The sequence below is a fragment of the Coenobita brevimanus genome, chromosome 6 (genome assembly GCF_032717465.1).
Source record: "Coenobita brevimanus isolate Jiangsu-jjx chromosome 6, ASM3271746v2, whole genome shotgun sequence".
Taxonomy (NCBI): Eukaryota; Metazoa; Arthropoda; class Malacostraca; order Decapoda; family Coenobitidae; genus Coenobita; species Coenobita brevimanus.
This window is the reverse complement of record NC_136959.1, coordinates 65,752,422-65,776,677: the sequence shown is the minus strand read 5'-3', so window position 1 is coordinate 65,776,677 and position 24,256 is coordinate 65,752,422. Positions and strand designations below refer to the sequence as shown.

General features: G+C 42.6%; 1 protein-coding gene across 1 annotated transcript in view; it reads left to right on the top strand.

Annotated features, from left to right (window-relative positions):
- The first annotated feature begins 2,173 nt into the window (after nt 1-2,173).
- Nucleotides 2,174-24,256, top strand: part of LOC145402267 (uncharacterized) — a 141,429-nt gene continuing 119,346 nt past the window's right edge. The window contains exon 1 of the mRNA XM_080274398.1: nt 2,174-2,371. Coding sequence (XP_080130524.1) covers nt 2,292-2,371 — 80 coding nt within the window. The 5' untranslated portion in view covers nt 2,174-2,291. The remainder of the gene's footprint in view (nt 2,372-24,256) is intronic.

Below are 24,256 nucleotides of genomic sequence, written 5' to 3'. Positions count from 1 at the left end.
CACCTGTCCTCCTTAAATCCATCTTCCTCCTTTCTCTTCAGGTCACTTTTCTCTCACATCTTCCTCTTTACTTTTCCTCCTCGGTCTTCTTTCCCCGTCTCCTCTCGTCACACTTTCGGTTCGTTTTCTTCTTCTTCTCTGTCTTCCTCCCTCGCTTTCCCTTCCTTCTGTTCATCCTCCTGTCTCTGCTTTACCTCTTATCTCACTCTCGTCTTCCTGCTCTGCCTGTCTTCAAGTATTTTTTTTTTCCTCCTTCCTCTGCCTCGTTTCTGCACCCTCTTCATCATTTATCATTTTACCCTTTCTGAAACTTCGTTTATTTCCTCTTCCACAGCTCGTCCTCCTCTTTACTTCCTCCTTTCTCTGAGCCCTTTTAAGCCCTGTCCCCCAATTATCCTCTTTTACATCCCACTTTCTTAACACATTCACTTTTTATCTTCTTCAGTTGTCTGCTTGTTTCTGATTCATCGAGTTTTCTTTTTTCCATAACTCTAAACTCTTCTTTTGTTCGGGTCAGCATATATCTTACATAGACCTTTTTCTTACATTTTATACTGCCCTTTCTTTTTACTTTTCTCCCAGCTTTCTTAGCCACCGTTCTTACTGTCTTCATATCTACTTCCCTTCTTTTGTTTTCGTTCATTTCTCTGATTTTCATGTCTTTTTAACTCACTTCTTCAGTCCCTTTTCCATTTTATTACTTTTTGCTGTCTTCTGTCTTCATTTCATTTCTTTCTCCATTTTCTCTTGTTCCCCTTTCTGTCCCCTCATTCTTTTTTCTATCATTACTTTCCCTCTTTCCTTTTTTTCCTCTCCGTCTGCATTCTTTTCTTCCTCTTCCCTCGCATTTTCCTTTCATTTTCCGTTTTGTGTCTTTTTTTTCATATTTATCTTCCCTTTCCTTGTTTGTCCTCCCATTTCCATCCATTCTTTGTCTTGATCTTGTTTCTCTTCCTTTCGCTTTTTCCTCCCCCCCCCCCCCCCGTTCCGTTCCATCCCTTTTCGTACCTCCTTTTCTCCTTATCCTTTTCCTTCCTGTGTCTTCCATCCCGTCTTTCTCTCACCCTCCCATCTTTGCATTTTCTTTTCCTCCCATCTTCTCCATCTCTCTCATTTCCTCTCTCCTTTTTGGTTTCTTCCCCGTTCTTGTGTTTCTTGGTAACAATGGCGAGCCAACAGGAAAAAGGAGTCGGGTGAAGGGAAGAGATGGAGTCAGGGAGGAAGTGGTGACGGTGGGTGGGGGAGAGGAGGAATGAGGAGGTAGAAAGGAGAGAAGAGAAAGAGGAGAGGCTTGAGGAGTGAGAAGAGAGGAGGGGCCTGAGGTGAGAAGTGTAGTGCAGTGAGGTGACAGAGGTGAGGAGAAGAAGAAGAAGAAAAAAAAAAGAGAATTGAGCTGGAAGGAAGATCGAAGAGAGAAGAGGAGTAAGATGGAAAGAAGAGAGGGAAGTTGAGGAGAAAAAAGAGGAGACTAGCTAAAGAGAAGAGGCTTGAGCTTCGGAGAAAATCGGGGTGAGAGAAGAGATTTAGCGGAGAAAAAGAGGTGAGGTGAGAGGAAGAGAGAAGGGACCTGAGTTGAAAAGAAGCCTGAAGTAAGGAATAAAAGTGAGGCAAGAATAGGAGTGAGATAAGAAGATTAAGCTGAAGAAGACCTTGATGTGAAGAAAACTCAGTTGAATAGATAAGTGAAGAAAGAAGTGTATATGGAAGAAAAAGCCAAAGTGTATTTGGAAGAAAAGACGTAGGTTAAGACAAAGAGAAGTAAGGTAAGAAGTGTTAAGTGCAGAAAAGAAGTGAGACAGAGGCAAGGTAAAGAAAAGAGTGAACTTTAGGAGAAGTGGAAAATGAAGTAAAGAGTAAAAGGAGACGCGGAGTAAGGTGAAAAAAGTGAGAAGTGAGGAGAGGAAACATGGGGCCTCAAAATTAAGAGTGAGACTGCTTGAGGGAGGAAAAGAAAAAAAACAAGGCGGAGAAAAGAGTAAGGTCAGGAATAGAGTAAGAGGAAGTAAAGATTACAGTGAACAGAGGAAACTTCAGGCTAGAAAATTAAGAGTGCTGAAGAAAAAAGAATAGGGTGAAGAAAAGAGTAAGGTGACGTGTAGAGTGAGGCGAATAAAGTAGTGAATTGAAGAGAGGAAACTTGAGGCTAGAAATTAAGAGTGTTGAAGATAAAAGAGTAAGTCGAGGGGTAAGGTCACGAGTTGAGTAAGGTGAAGTAAAGGCTGGGGTGAGGAGAGCATAGTTAGGCCAGGATATTTATTAGTGAGGCTGTGAGTGAGAAAGGCAGCGGCAGGATGACTTCGAGTACGGGAGAGCTGACCTCGGAGCAGCTACATCAGTTGTATCTGTGCTCCCTGCTGCTTGGCAAGAAGAGGTGAGCCTTAGTACTATCTTACACTGCATTACACTACACTGCACTACATTATAATACACTCCACCGCCATACGCAACATTAATCTGCACCTCACTATCCTACACGTGTATGTCCTGCTTGCCCAACATATCCTACATATACACCACATTATTCTCTACAGCCATCTGTAACATTAACATTCAATGCAGTACACCACACTGTCCTGCTTTGCCTGCATTACTTTACACTACACTATAATGCGCAGTCTTGCATAATATTATCATTAACATACATTGCACTATACAGTACATTACTTTGTTATGTCCTACACTACTTCAAAGTTTTGCACTGCACTACACTGCCTTACACAGTTCTGCTGTTCTCCACTGCATTACGCTACCCTAGCTTATTCAGTCCTAGAACACCTAATACTACCCTACACTACCGTCATACCCTGGTCCTGCACCTGTATCCCCTGACACTATTTACAGGTTACTTTTCTCATTAGGTTCTCTCTCAATCCTCTAAGGGCTGTTTGCTTTCTTCAGATGAAAGAAATTTGTCCGTCATTAGTCAGACTAAAATCCAGAAGAACCCCTCGCATCCTGTAGGGGTTAATTGAGATAAGTCTTAACCCCGTGAAGGTTAGGTGCTTCCCTCAGCTTAAGAGAAATCGAGTGGCGGTGACCACAAAAAATCCTGAAGTTTCCCCAACCGCTTTAGACCTAAATCCCAACTTTTAGTTCCCAGTTTTCAACTTTTTGTATTGCTGGAGCTACCCAGAACTAAGTAGGCTATACCTGACTGGCGTTATATCAATAATTAAATATGCTATTGATCGTTTGGTTTTTGTCAGAATAACTAAATGAAAGTCTGTCTTTACCTAGCAGCCAGAGGGTTACCTGGACATCAAACTATTAACCGAACAACAATTGAACATCCTTCCATCTCCTGCTTTGAGATATACTTAATAATAATAATAATAATAGTACGTGTTATGGGTAGTTATTTTTTTTATTTTGTAAGTAATTTACTTGTCAGGTGGAACGTAACATTTAGCCTTTTTTGGACGTGAAGAATTGTTTCGCGTAGTTTCCAGTTTATATTTGTAAATATATGTGTGTGCTCAAAGTTGAATTGACAGCATATAGAACATGGTAGTGTTTCATTATATTAACCCATGTAACAGTTGAAGACTTAAAAATCTTCTATCCATGTACAGTACCGGTATATTTATCTGTATATTGCCAGACGTCATATGGTAACACACAAGCTGTCCATAGAGGCTGCAGCAAAAATAACGTTAACCTTATATTACGTCCCATCACCTGATACCAGTCCAAGCCACCCTCCGTCATGTACAGTCACGGTCTATAGTTCTTTTACACTGCCTGAAAACCAGGTCAGAATTTAAGAGGATCCTGCGAAAATGAACGCCTTTAATCTGATTATTATTATTTATTTATTTATTTATTCCAGGTACCTCCAGACGACCATAATCAGCTTAAGAGAGACGATGAACTAGAGGGATTATATACAGCCTTCATTAACTTCTGTGAAACTCTAGTACAGTCTTAGTAGAATCGTGTGCTAGTTACAAAAATTAAATAAAAAGATTGTAATGAGAGTGAAGTGGTTAAACGGGTGGAGGGGCTGTAATCTCTCTTCATTAGTTCGATTAATAATAATAATAATAACAATAATAATAATAATGATAATAATAATCCCTTTTATGGGTAGTTACTTATCCTACTCGAGAAGAAAAGCTAAAACTCAGAAAGGAGACAGGCCTCCATAAAATGAGATTGGCAAGGAGAGCGGGAAAAATGTTAGTTGATATAGGCAAGAGTTTCAGGTTAGTAGGTCGCTTGTGTATGCGTACATAGTTATGGAAACACACGCGCGCTTACCTTACATAGCCTACTGTACCTGTGTTTATTCGTAATTTTGTCCATGGGTATTTATATTACGTACATAGACAAAAGTCTGTCCATCTCTGTATACATACACACAGACAACCTGACAGACAGTAAAGTAGATGTACACACACACACACACACACACACACACACACACACACACACACACACACACACACACACACACACACACACACACACACACACACACACACACACGGGAGTTTGTTTTTCTAGACGTCAGGACAAGTTTGTAAAGTTAATACTAAGTTTCTTTCGTTTTACTTCTCCCCACCTTACCACCGCACGGCATTCTCCTCCCCTCCCATCTCTCTCTCTCTCTCTCTCTTTCTCTCTCTCTCTCTCTCTCTCTCTCTCTCTCTCACTCTCTCTCTCTCTCTCTCTCTCTCTCTCTCTCTCTCTCTCTCACTCTCTCTCTCTCTCTCTCTCTCTCTCTCTCTTTTTCTGGTTCTATCTCCTTTCGTCATCGTGTCATTCCTACCTCTCTCAGTCTCGTCTCCTCGTGTCTCTCCTTTCAGTCCCCCTCCTTCTGTGTAATTTTTTTTTTTCATTCACTTTTTATGTGTCTGCTTTGTCTCCTTGTCTTCAGTCTTCTTCCACTGTCTCACTTCTGTCCTCCCCGGTCTTCTTTGTCTTCAGTGTCTCTTTCTCCCTCTCTATCTCCACATCCTTATTCCCCTCATCCCTCATTCCGTTGTCTCTCCTGCCTTTCCCCTTTCTGTGCCCAGCCAGTGTCCTCTCTCCCTGTTTCTCTTATCCCTCCCTCCCTTCCAACCTTCCTGCCCCCCTCATGTCGCACTCTGTCTCTCCTCTTTCCTTTCTTGGTCTCCTTCCTGTCCTCCATACCTCTTTTCTCTCCTTTCCCTTCCTGCCACCTGCTTGCCGTCCTCCCTTTTCACTGCCTCATTCGTTCCTTTCCTCCAACCTACCTTCCTATTTCCCTCTTGTCTCTTTTCCTGCTTTCCTTCTGTCTCCATCGTCCTTGCCTCCATCCTCACTGCCGTCCTCCTATCTCCATCGTTTTCTACCTCCCTCCTGTCTCCCTTCTTCCCTTCTGTCTTCCTGTCCCTCAGCCGAGTCGTGCCTCCCTGTCTGCCTGCTCCACATCTCTCCCTTTACCCTCCCTGCCTGCCTCACTGTCTCTCCTGCCTCCAGCCTGCCTGCCTGTCCTCGTTCCGTCTTGACTGCCTCACATTAATTCTCCTTCCCTGCCTCCCCGTCCCCCTCCACCCCTCTTCCTGTTCCCTTTCCCGGCCCCCTTTCACCTCTTTCCTCTCTCCCTGCCCTCCTCCACGTCCTCGCCCCCCTCCCCCGTCACCTATCCCACTGCCTTGCCCTTCTGCTTCACTGCCTCGTCCATACCTCCTGCCCTGCCTTCCTGCTTTCTTTCCATCCCTCTTTCCTTCCTACCTGCCTTCTTCCCGTCCTTCCTTTCCCTCCTACCTACCTACCTACGTCCTTACCTACCCACCTGCCTTCCTACCTACCTGCCTACCTACCTACCTACCTACCTACATTTCTTCCTTCCTTCCTTCCTTCAGTCCTGCCTGCCTGCCTCCCTGGCATGTTGTCTGTCTAACATTAATTTCTTCTTCTCTGCTTCCCTACATCATTCTCCCACTATACTCCATGCCTCTTTCACTGTTTGTTCCCTTCCCTCCATTCTGTCTCTCTCATTTTACCCCACCTCACTTCTGCCCAGACTTCATTTTCTCTCCACCTCTTCTCTCCCTTTCTCTCAATCTTTCCGTCCTATCTCCTCGCCTGTCATATCATCTCCCAGGTAACCACTCTTTTCTCTCTTTTACCTTTTTTTTTCCCCCCTCCTTTCGTGTTTTTCTTCTGCATTTTGCCAATGTTTGCCACCAGTTTTTGCTTTTTTTGCCACCGTGTTCGTTCATTTTTGTTATTTTTTTTTTCATACACATTTTTTTTTATTAATATCCTATTATCGGTGCTCTAATTTTTGCCATGTTTGTGCTATTTTTTTTTTCCCCTTTCGATTTGGTATTTTTTCAGGATTGAGTTTTTTGCTTTTCTGCGGCCATTTTTGCTAATTGTTTTTTTTTTTTCTGCTTTTCTGGTATCAGCTTTTTTTTTCAGTTTTATCCCATATTTTTTTCAGTCGTTTCTGCGTTTTATTTCTCCAAAAATTTCTTCTTTAATGTTCAACTGTATTTCTCCCTTCCACCTTTCACCTCTTCTCTTCCTCCTCATCCTCTTTCCTTTTCACTTTCCTTTTCCACCTTAACGTCTCCCCATTCTTTCCCCTCACCCATTCCTTCCCGTTCTTCTTCCCACTCTCCTTCTTCCGTCTTCCCTCCGTACCCTCGTCCTCCCTCCCTCCCCTTCCTCCTTCCTTCCCCACCACCCCCTCGATGTTATTGGTAAAGGAGTGGGACTCGGGGTTATTTCCTCCCTGCCTTCACATTCTACTTTCCCTCCCCTTCTCCTTTCTCTCTCCGTTCTTTCCTCTCTCCTTTCTTTCCTGCTTTCTACCACCCTTCTTCTTTCCATCCTACTTTCCTGCCCTTTTGTTTCCTGTCACCATGTCTGTTTTCCTCGCTTCCCTGCTTTCCTCGTCCCTCCGTCCTCCATGCCTTCATCTTTCCTCCCTGCCTTCACATTCCTCCTCTTCCTCTCTTCTGCTCTCTCTTCTTACACCCTTTCACCCGTTTTCTCTCTCCATGTCTTGTTCTTTCCCTCTTCCCTTTTTCTTTGCAGTCCCTCTTTCTCCTCCCCATTTCTTCCTTCCTTCTCCATATTATATTTTTTCCATCTTCTGTCCTTTTCTTCTCTCTCCCCTTTCTTGCTCCCATCCTGCTGTCCTCTTTCCATTGTGTATTCATCTCCTTATTTCCCCCTTCGTCCCTCTCTCTCTCTCTCTCTCTCTCTCTCTCTCTCTCTCATTACCCATCTTCTCCCCCCTTCCATGCCTTCCTCCATGTTCCTTTCCTCCTCTTTCCCACTGCTTCACCTCCCCCATCTTCATTTCCGTCATGCTTTCTCACTCTTCCTCCTTCCTTCCTTCCTTCCTGTTTTCCTCGCTCTTCTCTCCTGTTCTCATTGTTGGTGAAGGTGAGAGATGTGGTTATTTCCTGCCTGCATGTTTATACCTCCCTCTTATTCCTTCCACTCCTTGCTTGCTTCCTTCCATCCTTCCTTCCTTTCTTCCTTCACGCACTCATTTTTTCATTCTCCCCTCCCCTTTCATCCATACCTTCCCTATCCCTCTCTATACCCCCCACGTCATCCTCCCTGCCTGATTTTTCCTCCTTTCCTTCCTCCATCATCTTTGTTTTTCTGTATTTTTCCTTCTTTCTCCTTCCTCTCTTCCTCCTTCATTCCTCCTTACTCTCCTCCTTCCTTTCTTCATTCTCCAATCCCGCGTTACCTCCTTTCTTGCCTGTATGTTCCTCCTTTCCTTTCTTGTCCTTGTTCTTCTTGTGTTTCTCTATCTTTCCTCCTTCATCCTTCATATTTATTCATATCTCCTTCTCATCCTCCCCCTTCCCTCCTTCCTTTACCCAGTCCATCTTGTTCTCATTATTCCCATCCTCCTTTCCTCCTTCATCCTTTGCACCTATACTCTTTTTTTTTTCTCTTTTACTCTTTCCTCTTCTCCCTCCTCATCCCCGTATCTTCTGTCTTCCCATATCCTTTTTCCTTCCTTCTTCCTCCGTGTTTTCTTCCTTATCTAACTTCTACATCCTGTGCTACTACTATCACAGATGAGTAGTACAGAAAACCGTCTTTAATAAGCCCCTGTTGTCCGATATTATACTCATCATACTTTAATCGTGTTATCTTCAGCCAATTAATATTAGTGTAGGATAGACTTCTCGGACTGGCAGGATTAGATATAGCCTTCATTAGTCCCTGCACTGCTTGAATTGAATACAGTCCGCTGATAGCCAGAAAAAATGCAAAGGGCATCAGAGGTTGGGTGTTAAAACCAAAGGAGATTAAGTTTTGTGCAACGTCGTTGTTTATGCTCCTTAATGTCACTTTTCCCACACAGGTTAAGATATCGTGAGTATAATTTCCATTCAGCCTTACCTGAGAAGTTTCCAAAACGGTTTTGTACATCGTTACTGAGTGATGGGCCTTCTGTGTCGGTTTCTGTTGGAGGAGTTGGTGTTTAGGGCGAGTGTTCTTGCTGTGCTGTTCTTTTCGCTGACTCAGAATAGGTATCATAGTGAAAACCTATTTTATTTAACATACTACCTCTTTTGTTTCTCGCCTACTTCTCTTCTTTCGTTCTCCTTTTCTTTCAGCCTCAGCCACGTCATACTTTCCTTTTCCCTTCCCTCCCTCCTCTTCTCCCTCGCTCCTTCCCTTCCCTCCCTTCCCTCTTCCCTAGCTTCTCCCTCTCTCCCTTCTCCCCCTGTTATTGGTAAAGGAGTGAGACAGTGGGGTTATTTCGTCCCTGCCGTGAGATGGCACTCGGCCCTCGTTGTCGCTCTAAATAACACCAAATGGTTCATCCTCGGACTTCCATGGTCTCTCTCTCTCTCTCTCTCTCTCTCTCTCTCTCTCTTTAAAAGAAAGTTCCAACATATATCGGATGTGTGCGTGTGTGCGCTCACGTACATGCGTAAATAATATACTATATATATATATATATATATATATATATATATATATATATATATATATATATATATATATATATATATATAATCCACTTTTGCCAACCGTTCTGCGTGTCCTGAATCAGTGTTTGAAACTCAGCCGTGGCGGACATTAAATGTGTGTGCTGAATTCTCTATTACACTAGTACGTGTGAGGTGTGAGGTGGGGTTTAACTACTCCACACACGTCTTTAGGCAGTCAGGAAAGGTGATATTTCTTGTTGTAATCCATGTACGCAGACTCCCAGTATTAGGTGATTTTAATTTTATTGTAACTTTCAGACTGCATGATCGGCAGAAACTTATACTTTATTTGCCGTATGGAAAAAAAAAAAAAAAAATCCGAGATATTTTGAGCCTTGAACTTCGGGATGTTTCCCAGTGGCGAATAAACTCTGCCAATTTAAGGTGGGCGATATAAAGCCATGAAGGGTAAGGAAAAGTGGTCTCTCTCTCTCTCTCTCTCTCTCTCTCAACCAGTTTTTCCTCCTCCTCCTCCAGCTCCTTTACCGTCCCTTCATCTACCTAACTACCAACCTCTCTCTCCTGATTATCCATTTTTCTCCCAGTTTATGTTGTTCTGTTTTTTCTCTCCTTCCCTTCGTTCTCTCCAGTCGTTCTTCTCCTCTTCTCTTTTTCTTATTATTTCCTCTTCTCCTATCCTTTCTCTTTATTCTTTTCCCTCTTTCCTTCCTTTATTCTCAACTCTTTTCTTCTTTTGTCGTTCTTCCTTTTCTTGTCTTTCTTATTTCCTCTTGTCTCATTTGCCTTTCGTTTTCTCTCTCTTCTCTCCTTCCTTCATCTTTGTCCTTTTTTCTTTCTGTTGTATTGCTCTTTACTTCATTTTTTCCTCTTTCCATTTCCGTCCTTCTTTCCTCGCTTCTCCCCTTCTTCCCATCGTCTCTTTCCATCTTCCTCTTCCCTTTTCTGCCATTTTCCTGTGTACTTGATATTGTTTCCTTCTTCCCTATCTCCGCAGTTCCCTCTTTCCGTCTTCCCCATTTTTCCTCCTTTCATGATTCACCCACTGTTCCCCCCCCCCTCTCTCTCTCCTTACCATGTCATCTCACCTCCTCATTCTTGCCTCCCATTTTCCTTATTCTCTTCTTTTGTTTTCATTTACCTTTCCTATTTTCTCTCGCTCCTCTTTCTCCTAGTCTTTCCCTCTTCTCTGCCTCGATCCTGTATCATCTTTCCTTCATTTCCTCTTTCCTTCGTTGTTTCTTCCATATATTTTCCCTCGTTTTTCTCAGCTTTCTTTTGTCTCTTCCCCTGACTTCTTCCATCAATCCTCCACCTTCATCATCTTTTTCCCATTTTCCTTTTGGTTTCCTCGGTTTTTCCTCCTCGCCCATTTCTCTATTTTTTCCTTTCCTTATTTTTCCTTCTTTTTCCTCATTTTTCGTCCATTCACCAAATTCTTCCTCGTATCTCATTTTTCCATCCTCTCTCTTCTCTTTCTTTTTCTTCTTTCTCCTGTCTCTTCTCTTTTTCCTCCTTTCTCTTTTCCTTTTCCTCCTTTCTCTTTTCTTTTTCCTCCTTTCTCTTTTCCCTTTCCTCCTTTCTCTTCTCGTTTTCCTCTTTTCCTTTTCCTCCTTTCTCTTTTCTTTTTCCTCCTTTCTCTTTTCTTTTTCCTCCTTTCTCTTTTCTTTTTCCTTCTTTTCCGTTTTCGTTTTCCTCCTTTCTCTTGTTTTTTCCTCCTTCCCGTATTATGACTTCTTCCAGTTTTTTTCCCCTCTCTTTTTGTCGCCTGTTATTTCTCTTTTCCACCTTTCCCTCCTTCCTTCCCGTTTTCCCTCGTTATCCTTTCGTCTTCTTTTCGTCTTCCCGTCATTTCTTCCTCCGTTCTCTCCATCCCCTCAACTTTCTCATCCTCCACCCCCTCACCATTTCACATCACCATATATAGTTACCCTTTACTTTTCTCTTTTCCTCCAACTTTCCCTCCATTTCTTCCAGTTTCCTCCTCCTCTCCGTATGCTCGCCTTTATTTTCAGTTTTCCTCCACCTGCTCACCCATCTTCCTTCTTTCGTACGTCTCTACACTTTTACCCCTCCTTTTCTTCTTTTCCTCACCTTTACCGCTTTCATTCTTCCATCTCCTTACCTTTTTCCCTCCTTTCCTCCGTCTCCTCACCTTTTTCTCTTCTTTCCTCCACCATTCTCTCCGTCTTCATCCTTTTCTTTTCGTCTTCCTTCCACCTCCTCATCTTTTATTGATCTTCCTTCCTCTTTCTCATTATCGCTCTTTCCCCCACCTTTGTTCTTCCTTCCATCTTATTTCCTCTTTCCCTCCGCTCTTCTCCCTCTTTCCCTACACTCTTCTCCCTCTCTCCCTCCACCCTTTTCCTCTTCATCCCTCCAGTGTTTTTCCTCCTTTTCTCATCTTCCTTTCCGTCTTTCCAGTTGTGCTTCCCACGCCCTTCACCTCCACTCATCACCAAGTACAATTACCTTTTACTTTTTCTTTACTCTCACTTTCTCTCCCTGCTCCCTCCTTCCCTCCACTATATTTTCCTTCTTTCCTCCACTGGTTTTCCTTCTTTCCTCCACTGGTTTTCCTCCTTTCCTCCATCTTCCTCTCCGTTTCACCAATTGTGCCTCCCCCGCCTCTCACCTGTTCTCATTACCAAGTTCAATTACCCTTTATTTTCTCTCCTTTCCTCCAACTCTCTCTCCATGCTCTCTCCTTGCCTCCTGTCTTTTCCTCCTCTCCCCCCTCCTTTCTTTCCTGAACCCCCCCCCCCTTGTCCTTATCGGCTGATTTCTTTTTCCATACAATCCAATTTTCTCTTATTTATTTTGTCTCCTCCACCTTTCTCATTTTCTTTGCCAATTTTCCTCCGTATTTTCCCTCTTTTTCTCTCTCTTTCTTTTCCTCCTTCCCCTCAATCTCTTCTTTCACCATTTTTCTTTCCTTTTCTTCAGTTTTCTCACTTTTCCCATTTTCTCCGGTCTTTGTTTCCTCCATATTCTTGCCTTCTTTCCACCTTTCCTCCAGATATTTTCCCTCTTTCCTCTGTCTTCTCGCCCTTTTCATTTTCTCCCTTCTTTCACATTTTTCCCTCCTTCCCTCCACATATTTCCTCTCCATCCCTCCATTTTTCCCTTCCTTTCCTCCACATTTTCCCCCTCCTTCCCTCCGTATTTCCTCTCCTTCCCTCCATTTTTCCCTTCCTTCCCTCCACATTTTCCTTCCCTCGCTCCGCCTTTTACTTCAGTCGGTCCGCCTTTTCCTTCCTTCGCTCCACCTTTTCCTTCCGTCACTCCTTCTCTTCCCACCTTCCCTCCATTTTTCCCTCCTTCCCTCCACTCTTCCCCAACCATTTTCCTTCCTTTCCCCCTGCTTCTCTCCGCCTCTCCAAGTGCCCCTCCTTTGCCATCTCACCTCTTCTCATCACCAAATACAGTTATCCGTTCTTTCCCCTACTTTCTTCCTGCTTTATTCCTTCCCTCTCCCTCATTTTCTTTCGTCTTCCTTCCCCTCTTCATCTCTTTTTCTCTTTCTCTTCCTTTTCTTAGCACTCATGTTTCTTTCTTTTCCTTTTTCTTTTATCTTTTCTCTACAGTTTTTCCGGTTTTCTACTTTCCTTCCTCCCATCCCCTCGTCTTATGCCCTCCTTCCCTCCACATTTTTCCTTCCGTTCCTCCGCGTTTCTTACCGTCTCTCCAGTTGTGCCTCCGCCGCCCTTCACCTGTTCTCATCACCAAGTACAATTACCTGAAATGTGAGACCTACGAGCAGGAGGAGGAGGAGGAGGAGGAGGAGGAGGAGGACTGAGGGAGCAGGAGAGGGAGGGGGAGGAGGAGGAGTAGGAGGACTGAGGGAAAAGGAGGAGGAGGAAGAGGACTGAGGAAGGAGGAGGAAGAAGAAGAAATGGGAGAACTCTGAGGAGAAAAAGAAGACAGAACATTGGGAAGGGAGTGAGAAGAAGAGGAGAAGGAATTAGAAGAAGAAGGGTGATGAGGAAGAGGAGGAGGGGGGAGAAGAAGAAGAAGAGATAAATAAAGATAATAAAGGGACAGAACAGAGAAAACGAGAAAGAGGAGGAAGGAGAAGAATGAGAGAACCGGAGGGAGGCGAGAGAGAAAAGACTTGCCGCAGAAAAATGTTGGCAGGAAAAGATGAGAGGGAGGGATGAGGCCACGGGTAGTAAGAATGATGAGAGAGAGAGAGAGGGAGAGAGAGAGAGAGAGAGAGATGAGTGAGGTAGGAGAGGAGAATGGGAAACTGAGAGGCAAAGTTGGGGAGAAAGTTGGGGAAAGGAGGGAGTTTTGGGGATGTATGAGTGGGGGAAAATGAGAGAGAGAGAGAGAGACAGACAGAGACAGACAGAGTCGAGTTTTACATTTTGTGTCGTTCTTGTACATACACATAAAACAGACCTATGGCATAAGGGTATAGATGGATAGATAGATAGATATACGTGAGTAGGTAGTTGGAGGTAGATAGATAGACAGATACATGGAGGTAGATAGATATAGATAGAAATTGATATGTGACAAGTTGATGGAATGTTAGAAATTAAATGAAGATGCGAAAAGGAAGTGGAAGGAAATGTTTGAAGATATGATGTTAGAATGAAGTATTGAGGTTAAAAAGAGAATGATGACAGGAGAGAGAGAGAGAGAGAGAGAGAGGGGGAGAGAGAGAGAGAGAGAGAGAGAGAGAGAGAGACAGACAGACAGAGTCGAGTTTTACATTTTGTGTCGTTCTTGTACATACTCATAAAACACAGACCTATGGCATAAGGGTATAGATGGATAGATAAATAGATATACGTGAGTAGGTAGTTGGAGGTAGATAGATAGACAGATACATGAAGGTAGATAGATATAGATAGAAATTGATATGTGACAAGTTGATGGAATGTTAGAAATTAAATGAAGATGCGAAAAGGAAGTGGAAGGAAATGTTTGAAGATATGATGTTAGAATGAAGTATTGAGGTTAAAAAGAGAATGATGACAGGAGAGAGAGAGAGAGAGAGAGGAGGGGGTAATAGGATGACCAGCATTAAGGTAAAAAAAAAAATAAAGGGGTTCTGGACGTAATGAGAACGGTGGTAAAAAGGGTACGGTATGATGAGAGAGAGAGAGAGAGAGAGAGAGAGCAGTTTGAAATCGTTGTACCAGCACTTTGTAGAACCTAAATCTTTTGTAGGAAATGTGATTAAAACTTCATGTCTGTAGGAAATGTAACTTAAACTGTAGAAGATTGTACTCCATAAATCTGTTAATTTTTAGTTAATAGAAGTGATGCATACTTTACTCCTTGTTCTCTAACTTGGCCTAGAACTCTACCATCTTTCCATCTTGAATCTTGAGTAGTGACAATAGATTAACCCTAGAATTTAATCTTAGTCACGAAGAAGTGCTCTGGCGAGGATGTACACTGGAAGCATTATCACATTCTGCCACTGACGTACATGAAAAAACTACAAAAGGACGAGAATTTAGGCCAAGTCAGGTGAATTTGATAGTGTCATATAAATATTTAGTGTGTGGATGAAATAAGTAATTTTATTTACTCATGCATGAAATAATATTAACCTTTATGTTCGAAAGTAAGCTGTCTGTGTCGAAAGAGCAGGATATTTTTTTTTTTTTTTTCAAATTACTAGTGTATTTAACGCCTAGGAGTCTGGCTCGAAGGCAAGTTAGATAGATGGATAGAGAGAGAGAGAGAGAGAGAGGGAGGGAGAGAGACTAAGCCCCAAAGAGTGCTACCAAGGGATCAAAGAATCAACTTCTTTGTTAGACTGTTAGCTGGGGTGTAGTGGTGTAGGAGAGGGGAGGAAGGAGGGAGGAAATGGAGAGAGGGACTGGAATGAAGCGGCAAGGAAGGGAGGGAGGTAAGAGGAGAGAGAGAGGACAGAAGAAATGAGGAAAGGGAGGGAATGAGAAATTTGAGAAATGGAGGGAAAAAATGAGGGAAGAAGAGGAAAGGGAGAGAGGGAGGAAAAGAGGTAATGGGGACAGGGAAGGAGGGGAGAAATGGAGGAAGTGAGGGAAGAAAGAGGGAATGAGCTTGGAGGGGGGAATGAGGAAGTGAGGGACAAGAAAAGGAGTGAGAGAATGGTGGACAGGAAGGAAAGGAGAGAAGGACGAGAAAGTGGAAAGGAGGGACACAATTGGTAGGAATGAGGTTAGGAAGGAGGAAGATTTTGAAAGGCTGAGGAGGAGAGGGTCACTGAGTACGGGGCAGAATTGAAACTCTGAGGTAATTGCGTGAGAGAGAGAGAGAGAGAGAGAGAGAGAGAGGAATGTAGGAGAGGTGTGAATGAGGTGAGCAGATAAGGAGAGGGTGATAAAAACAAAACAAAAAAGAGGCAAGGGAAACAGATGACGTAATTTAGGCAGAAGAGACGAGGGAGGGAAAAGAGAGGAAAAGATAGTGAAGCAGTAAAGAAGAGGGAAGAGAAGGGATGGAAAACAAGATAGGGTGGAAGAAGGGAAGGGAAGAGAAGATAGGATGGAGGAAAGGAGAAGAAGGATGAGTGGAGGAGAAAAGGAAAGGCTGGAGGAAGTGAGGAAGAGGCAGGGAGGGAGGTAAGGGAATTAAAAAAGTAAAAGAAGGAGGGAAGAAATGTAATCTGGAGCGAGAGAGAAAGAGAGAGAGAGAGAGAGAGAGAGAGAGAGAGAGAGAGAATATCGCTGGGTCGAGAGCATTAGCAGGAGGGTAAGTGGCTATAGAGTAAAGAAAGCAAGGAGGAAATTCGAGGCGCGAGGAATATTGGGGTAATTTGAGAGAGAGAAAGAGAGAGAGAGAGAGAGAGAGAGAGAGAGAGAGAGAGAGAAAGAGAGAGAGAGAGAGAGAGAGAAAGAGAGAGAGAGAGAGAGAGAATAAAAGAACGACATAAGGCAGGAAGGAAAAGAGAAAGGGGGAAAAAAAAGAAAGAAGGAAGGAGTAAGGAAAGATTGTCAGAGAGGGGTAGATAGTCAAGACAAGTATATGAGGTAAAGAAATTGGTTTAAGGCAAAGAATAAGAAAAAAAAAAAAAAAGAGGAAGAAGCAAAACGGGGGAGAAGGAAGTATAGAAAGAAGAAACAAAGGATGAGGGAAAAATGTTGGAGAGATTGGAAGCAGGAAGAGAATAAAACGAACATACGAACAAAACCAGATAAAATGAAACGTAAAAGAGTAATTAGAGATAGGAGAGAGAGAGAGAGAGAGAGAGAGAGAGAGAGAGAGAGAGAGAGAGAGAGAGAGAGAGAGTAGCGATTGAATTTAGAGGAGTAATGGAGAAGAAAATGCAGAGGTAGGCAGATGAGAGATAGAGGAGGGGGAGGACGAGGTGGAGTGAAGATGGAGAGGGAGAGAGAAATGAAGAAATTTACTGGATAATAGAGAGAGAGAGAGAGAGAGAGAGAGAGAGTTGAGCACGGAATGAAACAACTGTGCCCTAAGAATAGTTAATATATAATGTATTTAACCTGATATTTCTTCATTTTTTCGATAGTTTTGTTTTCCGACCGCTTGTGTTTTCTTATTTTTATAATGTATTTAATGTTTTATAAAATTACAATCCAAGATTTAAGTAAGTTTTTATAATGTATTTCATGTAACCTTGTATTACTAACCGATATACATTTGCATTTAGTTTGATTTATGATTTTGTTATAGGTGCAGTGATGTATTTTAGTGAGAGAGAGAGAGAGAGAGAGAGAGAGAGAGAGAGAGAAGAGAATAAAGAGAAAAAAGAGAGAAGAACCGACATGAATCCAGCAGCCTGTATAATGCTTTGGAGAGGACAATAAGGACGTAATGGAAAAGCTGACCGCCTTCATTTGGACGCACCACAAAGAAATGCTCAGAGCCTGCCTTTCATGTTTTATGAAGATTTTCATGTGCACGTATATACCTTTATATTTTTTTCGTGCATAATGATGATAATGATTATTTAACATTAATATTGATTTCGTTAAAACACTGGATGATGATGAAGATGGTGATGATAATGATGATGATGATGATTTTCTGGACCCTTTGAGTAGTATAATACTGTATATTCTTTACTGTATTCTTGCTCTCCGGACGATTTTATTCAGTCTGGGTAGATATGTCGAACTGGAGGGGTTTGAGATGGCCCTTATTATCCCCTTGAAGAAGAAAAGGGCATCCTGGGGTGAATCAAATCGTCTGGTGATGACAAGAAGAAAATAATAACTAGCCTACCTCGGTGGGTTGAATCACACTCCTGGTAATTGTGGTGGTGGTGAATGTATAATGAATCCTGTGATGGAGAGAGAGAGAGAGAGAGAGAGAGAGAGAGAGAGAGAGAGAGAACGCACTCGTAATGAAGTAGATTAGATTGAAATTTATTGTTGTCCTTAGTAATTGGCTTGTTTTTATTAATTTTGCCACTGAAAATGAAAAAAAATTAGGTTATCTATCTGTGTTTACTGTATCTGTCTCTAGTTGTCTTTCAGTGTGTTGGTCAGTAGGTCTCTCCCTCTATCGTTTTTTCGTTACCTGTCTGTCTGTCGGTCTGTTATATTTTTGTGTGTCTGTCTGCTCTTTCTGTCTCTGTTGTCTTTTGTTCTATGCTTGTCTTTGCTTATCTGTCTGTCTGTCGTTTGTCTACAAGTGTCTGCCTGTCTGTCTGTCTGTCGTTTGTCTACAAGTGTCTGCCTGTCTGTCGTTTGTCTACAAGTGTCTGCCTGTCTCTCTGTCTGTTGTTTTTCTGTATGTCTTTGAGTTTTCATTATGCTTGTTTTTGTCTGCCTGTCCACCTGCCTGTCTCAGCCCGTCTCTCTGTCTACTACCCGTCATATTTATCTGTCATTTTCTGTTATTTCTGACAAGGTAGGTTACGTAACTGTGTCAAGGGTGTGAATTTTGAAATGAATCTACCGGAAGCGTTTTAATGGCGGAAATAATGCGTGCCTGCATCTGTGTACGTGAAGTGTTACCGATTTGGTGGAGTGGTGCTTGGAGCGCTGTTAACTCTTGCAATCTGATCACCTGTTTTCTGTTTTATTCATGCTGTTTCCAGACGATTATATTCACCATACTATAGGGTTTTTGAACTGAAGGGGGATCAGATAGCCCTCATGAATCCCTTCACTGTAAGACTAATATTTCTTTTTAAATTGCATAAAGTCGTCTCGCGCTTTCAAGGATAATAAAAAGAAAGACGTCATCGGAGAGAAGAGGTTAACATTCAGGCTCCTATGACTCACTCAGCTGAAGGAAATCGTCTGGCGTTCGCTGAAATAAAATCCTAGAGTTTGCGCGAGCATGAGAAGGTAAATGGTGACAGTATCTACGCTCAGGCTCGTTTGACACGCATTCAGTTTAATATACTCTGGCGTTAGCTTGAACAAAATACTAGAGTTGCCCCGACCGTGACAGTGTTGAGGTATAGTATCGCCTGAGGTATATATACGAGGAGTAGTGTTGCTGGGGAAGTATTTAATCAGATTTAGTAATGTCTGGAGTTTGTATTTAAAAGACTAGCCACTTTACACCGGTGACCTGCTTAAGATTTTATAAATGCGACGACCAGACGATTTTATTCGGCTTTGGAGAGACTTTTCGAGGATTTAGGTACAGTCATTATTAACCACTGCACTACTGAAGGTCTGTGTATTGGTTTTTAGGAGCCTGTCTGCCTGTTTCTGTGGTATTCTCTTGTTTATCTTCTCATTTTGTCTCTGTCGCCTTTCGGTCTGTGTCTTTGTCTGCCTGTCTGTGGTAGCAAAATTAACGGACATCATTGACTTAAAGGTGTTAATATCCCTCTAGGCTTATTTGATATAGTTAACTGCTTGAAGCGTATTTAATCAGGCCTAATGTCGCTGGAGACGATTACACAGCACGGTAGGTGAGAGTAATATTTCTTGAGGCGTATTTAATCAGGCGTAGTATTGCCTGAAGTGATTGAAATTACTGGTAAGGTTTAATATTGCCTGAAGCGTATGGAGATAATACCAGTTTAGGCGTATTTAATAAGGGTTATAGTTACATGAGCCGTATTTAATCAGCCGTAGTATTACCTGAAGTGTCATTAGTCGGGCAAAATGATGCTTGAAGTGCATGTAGATAGGGTTAAATAGGATAAATACTGCTAGAACTCTATATAGAAAGGATTAATATTGCTTGTGGCGTATTTAATCAGCCGTAGAATTGCCTGGAGTGTTATTAGTAAGGGAATTGGATTGGATAGGCTCTCGCTTCAGAATGTATAAATGGAATTGGTGCAAGTGTTGTTTTTGTACATGGAAATACTATTGCCGTTAGGGATTATGTCGCCACTGTGCAACTTTTTCAGGTGGTGGGGGGATTAGAGAGAGAGAGAGAGAGAGAGAGAGAGAGATGGGACTGATGGTTAAAGAAAAGCTGAAGGAATATATGGGAATGGACATGGTAGAGAAATCTTGTGTGTGTGTGTGTGTGTGTGTGTGTGTGTGTGTGTGTGTGTGTGTGTGAGAGAGAGAGAGAGAGAGAGAGAGAGAGACCGATAAACGAATAATGAAATGACCAGAGGAAATGAGGAAAATGCGTTTGAAGCTGAAAGGAAAATGACTCAGGTGGATATTTTACGGGAGAATGACGCTGTGAGGTGAGTGGAGTGAGGGAGAGGGAGAGGTGGGAGAGGAAAGGTTGAAAGAAGGAAGGGGGGATAGGTTTAAGAAAAATGGGAAGGGGAGAAGGAGGGATAGGAATGGTAGGGAGTGGAACGGAGGGGTGAGGGATACGAGAGGGAGAGGGAGGAGTTGAAGAAAGGGTGGGAGGGGGAGGAGAAGGAAAAGAATAGAATGAATGAGGAAGATGAAGTGGGTAGGAAGAAGGGAGGAGTATATATGTATAGCTTGTATGTATGAGAGAGAGAGAGAGAGAGAGAGAGAGAGATTGCAGGTAAATGGAGAAGGTGGGTAGGGCGTAGAGGGAGATGGTAAGAAATCAGTCAGGCAGAAAGTTAGATGGACGGCATGTTTCTTCCCCACACTGCCCTCATTCCCTGACGGCCCTCTCCCACATTTTGCTTCCTCCCTCTCCACTTCTTGTCCTCTTTTCCTCCCAGTCCTTACCCTCCATTCTTTGAGTTTCCTCTTTTCCTTGGCCTTCTTCTCCTCCCATCCCTTACCCTGTCTTCCCATCACTTCATCGTCTGTCCTCCCATCCCTTGCCTTAGTGTCGTCCCATCCCACACACCTTCCTGTTCTTCCACCTCATACTCTCCTGTCCTCCCACCTCTTGTCTTCTTGTCCTTCCATCTCTTGCCTTCCTGTTCTCTCACCTCTTGCCTTCCTGTCTTCCCACCCTTTGCCCTCCAGTCCCCTCACCCCTTCATTGTCCAACCTCGAGTGAATCCCTTCTCTGTATCGTCTATCTCAACCGTCTGCCCCACTTAACTCGCTTGTTAGCTCACTCCAGTGGGCTGAGTTTATGTTGTTGACCATTCTGTCTGTGCCTCCATCATGCGGATTATAGAACAGCTATTGCGAGGATCATGATGAATATTTGTCAAGGCGTTTCTGTTGACTAAAGGATATAATTAATCTGTTCAGTAAGTGGACGTTTTTATCTCTTCCCACTCCCCACCCCTCATCCCTGCTCTGTCTTCTCCCGTCATTCTATTTCCCTCTCCGCCATCACTCCTTCTCTCCCCACCCGTCCCTCCTCACTCTCCACCCCTCGCCCCTTCTCACTCCCCACCCCTGACCCCTTCTCACTCCCCACCCCTGACCCCTTCTCACTCCCCACCTCTCACCCCTTCTCACTCCCCACCCATCACCCCTTCTCACTCCCCACCCCTCACCCCTTCTCACTCCCCACCTCTCACCCCTTCTCACTCTCCACCTCTCACCCCTTCTCACTCTCCACCCCTCACCCCTTCTCACTCTCCACCCCTCTCACGTATCTTGTTTCATGCTTCTTTTCTTTCATTTTTTCTCGGTGATCACTAACCCTTCTCCCTCCTTTTCTTTTTTTCTTTTTTTCATCCCCATCCCGACTTTCTTCCTTTGAATCCTTTGGCGGCTCGGTGTTCTCTCAGTAAAATCATCTGTTGTTAGCCAGAGGGAGGGATTAATCTCTTCGGCAGTATATAATTTTTGTTTCTCCATTTTTCCTTCGAATAGAAATGCTTGGAGGTTCTGCTGTCACAGGAGGGGACGTCAGGCAGAGAGAAGGGGAGTATTTGATGGCTTGATAGAGAGAGAGAGAGAGAGAGGATTCAAACGTGGATACATACCACAGCGATTGTATTTCTTACTACATGTTGACTTGGGCTCTCATTATGGCATAGGAGAGAGAGAGAGAGAGAGAGACTTTCTCATGCACCCATCTACTCTTTCATTTTTATTCACTTCTGTTCATTCCGTCAGGCTATTTTCGTTCACTCGTTCTCTCATCTCATCTTTCGTATCTGTTTCTCCACCACTCTCCTCTCTCCCTTCCATGTCACTTTACATTTTCATCATATTTCCATTCTGTTTGGGCCACCGTCGTCTTTTAGTTTATTTTTCCTTTTCTTGTTCCCTTTACTAATCTTTGGTTGGTGGATAGGTGGTGTCGAACATCATCCACTCACTTGATGTACTGTTGCGTAATTCTTCACATTTATCAGTTTGTCTGCCCTTCTCTCTTCCTGCTTCTTCCATTTCATACTTTCACTTTTTATTACTTTCTTTCCACTTCAGGTGGCCCTAGTACTGAGTAACAAGCCTGAAATTTTTTTTTTTTTTTTTTTTTTTTTTTTGTAACCCAGAAAACCAATTACAGCGCTGGATGGTAACCGTATAATCAGAAAATGGGGTGATGACCAGCCTGTTGTGGTGCCCCAGTTAACTTGGTGGTGACGCAAATGCAGCGTCCATCCGAGAATCAGACTTCCACACTTTTGCTCGAACCTCTCTTTGGCGAGGCGCTGTCAAGCGCAAGGATATCAGCTCACTGCACGGGATGGCACTGCAGGGCCGGTTGCTTGTTTGCGGTTGATGAGTTTGCTCGCCGGTGGTTGATGAGTATGCTCGACCAGACAGACCGAGGTTGATCAACAGCAACAGTTCATCTGTCGTTGTGTTCACTTTAGTTTTCTTTTCATTCAGTTGCCGTTTTTATCCACTACGACTACAGGATTATCCGTTCCTCATTATTCTTTCTATTTCTCTTTACATTTTTTCCACTTGCTACCCCCATTCCTCTGTCTGTCTGTCTGTCTGTCTCTCTCTCTCTCTCTCTCTCTCTCTCTCTCTCAATCTTTATTAACTGGAAGCCGCCTGGAGGGTAAGAGGAAGGAGGGGGGGGAGGGGAGACGGAGTAGGGGGAGAAAAAGTGGTTGGGGGCTGAGAGACTGACGCTGTTTTTGATGAATGCTGGAAGGATGAGATTGGAAGGAGATACGGAAGAATAGGCGAGGGATGTGGAAGAATGGGAGAGAAAAGTATATACAGGGAGAGGTGAATGCTCAGAGGATGAGATTGAAAGATGTGGATGAATAGCTGGATAGATGTGGAGGAGTGGAAGTAGAGATAAGGAAAGCTGAATGCTGGAAAGATGAGATTGAAAGAAGATGTAAATGAATAGATGGATTGATGAGGCTGGAAGGGAAAAATGATATAAGAGATGAATGATGGAAGGAGTAGACGGAAAGATGTGGATGAATGGATGGACACGTGTGAAGGCGTGGATGAAAAAAAAATAGAGAAGAAGAGATGGAGAGATGTGAGAGTGGAAAGGAAAAACATGTAAGAATTGATGGATGTATCGGTCGATGATAACATGAAAATGGGTCAAAAAGATAGATAGTGGAAGAGAGAGAGAGAGAGAATTTGATACGAGTGTCACAGTTTTATGAGGTGGAGGGAAAAGGTGAAAGAGACGGAGGGGAATACGCCGGCCGTGAGTTTCCTATCAGTGAATATTAAGGCTTTTCCTGTTTATTTTTGCTGTACCCAGAAGTAGTTCGGGTATGCTGCTCACGTAATATCACTCAGGGTTTAGGAACTGATCATACTCTTCAAGGCTGAGTAGCCTAGTTCAGGGCCCCTACGCTCCTGATGTCGCGAAAATTGTTTGGTTAATAGATAGAATTAAATATTTTTCGGAGTGTGTTCCCCTCCCCCCGCAAAAAAAAAAAAAAAAAAATGTTTGGGTAATAGATTGTATTAATTTTTAAGTGGGTCCCTCCCCCCCAAAAAAAAAAAAAAATGATAGCTAGATAGGTAGGTAGAATTGAGTTTTTTACTGCCGATTTTTCCCATCACTGAATATTAACCTGATTTTTCTTTCCTTTGACAGGTGAGTGTGTGATCAGGTGTGGCGTTCATTACAAGTAAGATATTGTTAAGCCCCGTCACTGTGAGATGTTCCTTAGGCTTAAGCAAAGTAGAATCGCCTACTGGTAACGAGAAATAACTAACGCAAGAATTTCACCGTACTGAACGCGTTAATGCAGATTCCTTCGGATTATTTTCTTAAAAAAAAAACAAAAAAACCTACCATTCCATCTCGATGTATGCCTATATTTATACACATATTTTACATATATATATATATATATATATATATATATATATATATATAGATAGATAGATAGATAGATAGATAGATAGATATATTGCCATCTCCAGATGATTTTTTTGGGCATATGAGAAACATCTCGAATAGAAGGGGTTACATATAGTATTCATTAACCTCTTCACTACCAGACCACTCTCCTAAGTTAAATGTTTGTAGGAAGCAAACTTATATTGAAGGGGTTAAGCCAAGTAACATTGACAGTAGCGAAAATGAAAACGAGTAGACGTCCTAGTACATAAGGAGTTAACGAAAGTTAGCGAGCCATGAAAGTTAACGCTACAACTCCTTACTTCGCCTCCGGGTTAGTAAACACACTCAAGTTGAATGTGTAAACACAGCCACGTGGTCATGGCCGTCAGCTGAATGTATAAACAGAACCATGTGACTAAAGCTCTTTTATGAGCAACTTGATTTACGGTACTGCTACAGGCAGCAGTTCCCGTGGATCATTTGACGCAGTTTATCTACCAGTATTGAGTTGGTCTTGTTACATCCAGGCAGTTATATTCATTTTGGGAAAGGCCCTCTAATTGAAGAGGTTAATAAGGCTTTGATCCTTGACATCCTCCTCAAGGGGCAACGTAGGATAGGATGATGGATATATATATATAAATATATATATATATATATATATATATATATATATATATATATATATATATATATATATATATATATATATATATATATATATATATATATATATATATATATATATATATATATATATATATATATATATATATATATACACGGTATGTTAACTGGTAAGAATCTTGTTTGGGTATTTCTAAACCCTC